The following is an 8,016-nucleotide window of genomic DNA, read 5'->3' as shown; positions in this document are numbered from 1 at the left end:
GGCAATCCACTCACCTAAGCCTCCCAAAGGCGCGGGATGACAGGCTGAGCCACCGAGCCCGGCTTACACACAGTTTTTGATGAATACATTTTTCACAGCACCCAGTACTTTTTTGTGACAGCACAGTTAAATTGTCTGGATCACTTTCTTACTGTCTATCCACCAAACCATAAGCTCCTTGAGGAGAAGACCCACAACTACTTTGTTTCAGACTGTATCACCAGTGTTTAGTGTAGAACACCTAAGAGGGAAGGGCTATGGCAGTGGGCAATCTGAAAGGAAACAATTTTGACAAATCTAACCTAGTGTTCCTAGGTTCCTATAGGCTCTAGTGTCCTCTTTCCTTGTGCTCCCTGCTGTTAAGCTTCACTAGCAATATCACCATCAGTGTCAAATACTTTGTCATCAGCTTCCTTCACCCTATCATCATCATCAACTAGTTTTTCCTAAGCTTCTATCCATGAGTCATCATCCATGTCAATTAGCTTGTGATAAACTTCCTAGAACCGTCATCAATGCCAACTACTTTCTGACAAGGTGCTAATCAATTATATTTTTAATATCTCCCATAGAAATTTACTTTCTAAACTGTCAATTTAAGTCCCCTCCCTCTTCAACAACTAAGAACACTCAGTCTTCCAGTTTTACTCATAACAAAATTAAGAATCTTTATCCTACTCTGTAAGGCCTAGCATGATCTACCTATCATGGACTGTCTGGCCTCATCTATGCTTTTTTCTCCCACTGTCACTTCATCCACTTTCTCCTCCTACCAATCCTGGTTGGGTGAATGGCAAAGAGCCATCTCAAATCACCACTGGTGTCCCTAATTGTTCTGTGGTATCTCTCATTAAAGCACACTGACAAATTTGTCAATAAACTTACCACAACCAGCAAAATGCCTATGCCCCTACATGAGGCTGTACCATCTCTGCCTGCTGCGGGCCTTCCATCCAAATGCAATGGCTGGCCAGCAGCACAGGCCTCCCCATGGACAGCCAGAACCATCCCAGACCTCTTGAACTAGAGTCTGCATTTAGCTAGGTTCCTAAGTATTCTCAGTATCTAGGGAAACACTGGTTTGGAGTGCCTGGACAAAACAAAGCATCATCTATCTATGAGAAATCACACTCAGAGGAAAACTTTCCCTTACCTGAAGCAACAATAGTGCTTGCCCACAATGTATTTTCTATGCTGAGACTTTCATGAATGGGTGGGTCACTGTCTTCCTGTTCAGGGAGAGAAAAAGGAAACAAAATCAGTAAATTAGTAATTTTCAAATTGTTCATAATTTAGATATCCACAGCATTGGACACCGTGTTCCTTGGCATGTAATGGCGTTTTCTTTCCCACTCACTTATCAAACCACCTTCAAATGATATAAGTTCTGGCCATTTTGCTAGCCGCTTGGAAGATATTTACTAGATATTTGATTCTCTTATATATTTGACTTTTTTATTTACTTGTGAGGCACAAAATTTAAACCAATCCTAACAGCTTCCAAAATAATTCTCCAAATGCCACAAATATTTAGAAAATACAATGGTTTCACCTAAATTAAACTGGAGGGAGGAGTTTGGCCCCAGATGCCTCGTCAGCTCCAGCCAGCACGACCAAGAGAGAGGAGGCACTCAGCACTCCAGGGACAGTGTTCAGGATTGTCTGCATTGAGTAATTTTAGCTTACAAAAAATTTACTGAAAATTAAGCTGAATCAACACGAAAAATACTAAGAAAATATATTTTAAGGAAAAAAACAGAATTATATTATCTCAATATAAATATGTATCTGTATGTGAAAAAAACTTGAAAGAAGAGTCAAAAGAATAATACTACTATTAACATTAGAAAGATAGGGCTATAAAAATTTGTATATCTTTATTTTCTTTTACTATAGTTTTATACTAATGAAAATAATATATTTACAAATATCTAAATATGCTGGAATCAAATTAAGCTCTTGCACAGTAGTTAACATACCATCATTACGGTCTTTAAAATAAAAAAAGAATATTCAAGTACTGTGTTTTGAAACAATGTTCTTGTTTCTTCCGCAGAACATGCCAGACAGGAATTGCCTTTTGTTCATTTTCTTTATAACTTAAGTACCATTCAAAGTAAAGAAAGAAAAACTGTCTAATTCATAAATAAACAATTGGGGAAAAGTGAGTTTTTCCTATAACTTTCAATGTTTTATAGAACCATTAAAAACAGGTCATACAGAGTGGCTCATGCCTGTAATTCCAGCACTTTGGGAGGCCAAGGTGGGAGGATTGATCGAGCCCAGGAGTTCAAGACCAGCCTAGGCAACACAGAAAGACCTTGTCTCTACAAACACACACACACACACACACACACACACACACACACACACACACACACACCACAATTTTTAGAAGAGAGAAGTGAGTAGTCTGTATGGATTAGATTATTTTTTACTTCAATTTATGACTGAACTGAAATAACTAATTTCTGATTGATTCACACAGATGGTTTTAGAGCCTAACTCTGATAAATATCATTGGCGACGGAAAAAAATATATATCCTCATTTCTACCTCCCAAATATAGTTGACATATATATCCCTTAATTGCATGTGAGTCTAACTTTCTAGCTGTGATCCAGCAAACTGAGCACATAATTGGCATAAATAAGCCATTTGCTGAATGGCACATTTATGATTTAAACTATGAAGCAAATAAAGTAATTCTCTAAGATAAATTAAGAATTATTTTCATTGGATAATAGCAAGTGACATGTTTACTTACCCAACAGAACTGTAAGCTACGAGACTGTAGGGCTGACTTTTCCCTTCCTAGCAACTAGGACAGAGCAGGCACTGGACTCTGTTAGAAAATGAGTGAAAAGAGGAAAACACAAACCAGAACTCTACCTCCACTTTCAAAAGCTCTGATAGTGACACAGCAACGATTCAGTTGCCTGTAGTCACTCTGAGCCTCCTACACCTAAAGTACCTGCTCCTCCAGGCCCCCCTGACTGCTGTTACTCTGAGCCTCCTACTTCTATGGTTTCTCAGGGACCTGCTTCTACCATCCCTACTGTTTCTGAGTTCACCATCCCAGCACAAATTCCTACCATTGTATTCCCTTCAAACTGTTCATAATCTTTCATGTAATAGGAAAGTTTAAAAACTATTAATCATGCAAATCTTTTAGTATAATATTTTCTCCTTATGTCAAAGTCCACAAAAAATAAGGGCATTGTAAAATATAAACATTTCCGAAAGTGTCCTAACTGCAAATAAATGGTTCCATATAGTTTAGTTAGAAATTTTAGTTCTCCATTACTCTTCCATGACCATTTAATCATGTGAATGTTTTTGTCTGCTTCTAACACAATTATGTGTTGGAGAAGGCACAATACGTATGCATTTTCCTTTCTATTCTGTAATGGCAATGATGGACTTTAAACAGTAGACATTTTTCTAATATGAAGAAAAATATCCTAAAGGATTTTTTAAAAAAAAATTTAACCAATCTCATGAAGCACAGAATAAAGATTGGGAAGACTGGGAAAGAAATTTCTCTAAACAACATTCTCTTTGGTTTCCTTCTCCTTAGTGTTATACAGTTTGAAAAGATAAAATCTTCTTGGGGGGGTGCAAAATGTCATTTCAAGCTGTTTTCTAAATAGTGTACTCTATTTAACCAACAATAGGGGTTTGCTTTTAAAGGAGAGTATTTTAATTGAAAAATCATGAACAATAAATGTGCTATAGTTTGCAAAAAGAATTACAGCAGAAAATACATTATAAAAAGATTAAGTTAGAGTATGATGCAAGGACTACAAACACTGCTAATATGTCAAAACTAGTTAGAATTTTTTTTTTTTTTTGAGTTGGAGTCTCAATTTGTTACCTAGGCTGGAGTGCAGTGGCACAATGATGGGCACCACAGCCTTGACCTATGGGGCACAGGTGATCCTTCCACGTCAGCCTTCCAAATAGCTGGAACTATAGGCAAGTGCTACCATGCCTGGCTAATTTTTTGATTTTTTATTGTAGAGATGAGGTCTCTCCAAGTTGCCCAGGCTGGTCTCGAACCCATCAGCTCAGGCAATCCTCGCACCTTGGCCTCCCAAAGTGCTGGAATTATAGGCATGAGCCACTGCGCCCAGCCCTGGTTAGAATTTCAAACTTCAAACTTCCAAGAGAATACCTATGTCTCAAACAATCAGGGAAATTAATAACATTACTAACAACATATGGATCACCAATATAATGCAAAACATAATCCATCTTCAGTGGGTTGCCCTGACACTGGGAGGAACGGGAAGCAGGGAGCATTTACACATTCATCCTCGTTGGCGGCCCAGCATGGCACATGTGACAGATATGCTGCCACAGGACTGCACGTTCTTCCATTCACATTCTTACCGAAGACTTTAAGATGATACAAAAGACACATTTTTGCCTAGGTATATTACACTACAGAAAAGGAAAATAAGGGGGCATCAATTTTTAACAATGTTTTGTTGATAAGTTTGATTAAACTGAATTTTCTAGTTACAACACTACTCATTTGACTCATCTTTCCTTCTTTTTGGAAAAAATGCATACAAAAATATTTTTCTTCTTATATAACACAGTACTCAGGATCAATATATTTAAAATAAGAAAAAACCCTGTTAGTAAATGTCAAATAAAGGCAATGAAAGCCAATTTATTTATTTACATTTATTAAGAACTTGAAATAACTGATACAAAGGAAAGGTATCTCAATTTAAAAATTGTTTAAGTTTCTCTCTTTTTATAATAGTACAACTTCCCAGGGAAACCACTGCCACCACTGCATCAGTGCACATCACATGGCTCACAGGATGAAGTTGTTCCCATTCTTAAATCACTGTGTGCTCACATAACTGGCACCTGTACCCGAGATCAGATAACTGTTCCTAAACTAGCCAGGACAGGAGCCAGCACTGCCTCTCTCAGGTGGTGGTTTCAGGAGTCCCAAACTCCATGACCTCCATGGGGATGCTGTATGCTGGCATGGACATCAGTGCCCCATCTATGTCCGTTCTAACAAGGGTAATTCCCACCTCCACCTCTGGTAAGACGTGGGATGGTTCTCAACTACACCTCTAGTAAGATGTGACGGTCCCCACCTCCACCTCTAGTAGGATGTGAAAGGCTCCCAACTCCATCTCTAGTATGAAGTGTACGGTTCCCAACTCCACCTTTAGTATGACATGGACAATTCCCACCTCTACCTCTTTGACGTGGACAGTTCCTACCTTCAACTCTATTATGACACAGACAGTCCCAAACTTCTCCTCTACTCTGATGTGGACCGTTCCTACTCCCATCACTATTCTGATGTAAATGACTCTTATCTCCATGTCTATTCTGATTACAGCAATTCCCACCTCCATTATGACGTGGATAGTTACCACCTCTACCTCTAGTATGACATGGACGGTTCCCATCTCTACCTCTAGTAGGAAGTGGACGGTTCCCAATTCCATTTCTATTATGACATGGATGGTTCCTACTTCCATCTCTACTATGACATGGACAGTTCCCACCACCATCTCCATTCTGACATGAACCATACCCACTTGTCTCAGTTCTGATATGGATGACTCCCACCTCCATGTCTATTCTGATGTGGATGCCTCCCATCTCCATCTCTATTCTGACATGGACAATTCCCATCTGTTTCTCTATTCTGTCATGGAATACTCCCTCCTTTATTCTAAAGTGAACAGTTCTCATCTCTATCTCTGTTCTGATAATGGATGATTCCCACTTCCATGTCTATTCTGATGTGGACAATTCCTACCTCCATCTTCACTCTGCCATGGACAGTTCCTACCTCTGTCTCTATTCTGATGTGGATGATTCCCTACCTCTCTATTATGTTAATAATTCTCATCTTCACCTCTGCTCTGACATGGATGATTCTTTAACTGGTGGGATAACTGAAATGTACTGTTAGCTAATATTTGGTAGTTTCCCAGAAGTACGTGTTATTAATTTCTGAACTAACTCTACTGTGGTCCAAGAACACATTTCATACGTTGACTTTTATTACTAAGCTTTGTTTGTTGTATCTTGATAAAAATTTCGGTGTGCATTTTAGTAGACTGCATATTCTACTGATTTGGGAGAAGACTTCTATAGCTATCAACTGTGCCAACGTCACTGATAGTGTTCTTCAAGTCTATTATACCCTTACTGGTTTTCTCTCTACTTCTTCCATCAGTTATTGAGTAGTCAGTATTAAAATTTCCAACTATCACTATGGATTTGTTTATTTCTCTTGTGGGTCTAACAGTTTTTGCTTCAAATACTGTCAAGCATAACATAATGCTTTAGTCAACAGTAGACCCTATATAACAAAATAGTCCCATAAAGTTAAAACAGAGATAAAGAATTCTTATTGCCTAGTGACACTGTAGCCATCATAATGTCATAGCATGAGACATTATTCACATGTTTAGGGTGATGCTGGTATAAACATACCTACTGCAACACTACCAGTTATATAGAAGTCTAGCACATAAAACTATGTACAGTATATAATACTTGATTTTTAAAAATGACTGTTACTGGTTTATGTATTTGCTATACTATACTTTTAATCATTGAGTGACACCTGTCCACACAGCATTGAGTGTTCAGCAATTTTTGACCAAAAACAGCATGACCCCTGTGCTCCATCCTCTCTATTCATCCCATCTCATCTCGAGGACACTTTTGTTGTTGTTTCCCTGGATAAAAAAAGTCCTCAGAGAAAAAACATTTTGTCCACGTGGAAGAGGTAGAACACAAAATGGGAGAAGCACTAAAAGACATGAAAATTGACTAGTTCAAAAACTGTTTTGAGCAGTAGAAAAATCATCTCAATAGGTGTATTGCATCAAACGGACAATACTTTGAAGGTAACTGAAGTTTAAACAAGTATGAATACATACACAATTTTTTATAAATAGATTCCAGTTTTTTGGGCTCGCCCTCTTAAGAGCTCTATAAATTCTTTTATAAGTGACAATAATTGCTTGCCAATCCTTGCATGTGATCAAGAGTAAAACAAAGGTGACTGTACCAATTTTTAAAAAAATAATTGTAGAAATTAAACATGAACGATAGTCATGCATTAAAACCCCTTACTGTAAGGCAGTTATAATATCAGTGATAAGCAATTAAAATAAAGTTATTAAGTCCTTTAAACCCTATTAGTCAGGGACAGTGGGCTTCAAGCTTTATCAATACTCTATAATAATGAAAATCATGTGGCATAAAATATACATGTACATGAGAAGAAATATACACATATACACACATACATATATACTTAACCACCTTATCCAGTGTCTAAAAACTTAGCCATGATGTGGATATCATAGTATACCAACTATTCAGTCAAAATACAAATAAATTACTTCATTTTACTTACTCATAATATTTTAGAAATAAAGGTCTTATCAATAGTCAAAATGCTAAAAAAATTAGAAAAGCTGTACTGAATGTACCCTTAAGGCATCTTTTACACAGGGAAATCTAAGTACTTGAAATGTTTTGCAGGTTTTTCCTTTCTAGTTTGAAACTTGTTTGAATTTATTCTTGACTGAATTACTCTCTCAAAATAAATGTTTGTTACTTTACCTTACATATACAATAAGTATATTTGTCTTTAACAAATGATTAACTTACCCTGGTAAATGTGCCTTCAAAACTATGAATATCCAGTTGTGGCTTCTGAGCATAAACATAAGCACTAATAGAAAAAAGGTCCTGGAATATAGAACATTTGAATTAATTACAATGCTATAATTGAGGTTACTTGAAAATTTTTCAATTGCTAAATCATCTTTTCCATATACTATTTTCCAGAAATGATCACTGATTCTCTGAGAGTCTGTGTGCCAATCCCAACTCAGGATGAAAGGTAACTAAGGAAGCCAGTCCTAAACCCAGCAGAATGTGCTCTGGACTCCCACAAATGACCACTGCCCAGGGCAGATGTGAGTCTGACTTCATGTGATACTACAG

At 37.4% G+C, this 8,016-nt stretch overlaps 1 protein-coding gene across 1 annotated transcript in view; it reads right to left on the bottom strand.

Annotated features, from left to right (window-relative positions):
• Positions 1-7,758, bottom strand: part of LOC103256181 (probable phospholipid-transporting ATPase IIB) — a gene marked incomplete at its 5' end in the record, with an annotated part of 83,399 nt that extends 75,641 nt beyond the window's left edge. Inside the window, 2 exons of the mRNA XM_021710449.1 lie at positions 1,154-1,229; positions 7,678-7,758. Coding sequence (XP_021566124.1) covers positions 1,154-1,229; positions 7,678-7,758 — 157 coding nt within the window. The remainder of the gene's footprint in view (positions 1-1,153; positions 1,230-7,677) is intronic.
• Positions 7,759-8,016: the final 258 nt, after the last annotated feature.

Source organism: Carlito syrichta, unplaced genomic scaffold, assembly GCF_000164805.1.
Source record: "Carlito syrichta isolate Samal-C Ts95f unplaced genomic scaffold, Tarsius_syrichta-2.0.1 Scaffold289008, whole genome shotgun sequence".
In the NCBI taxonomy this organism is placed as follows: domain Eukaryota; kingdom Metazoa; phylum Chordata; class Mammalia; order Primates; family Tarsiidae; genus Carlito; species Carlito syrichta.
This window is presented reverse-complemented; position numbering and strand designations above follow the sequence as displayed.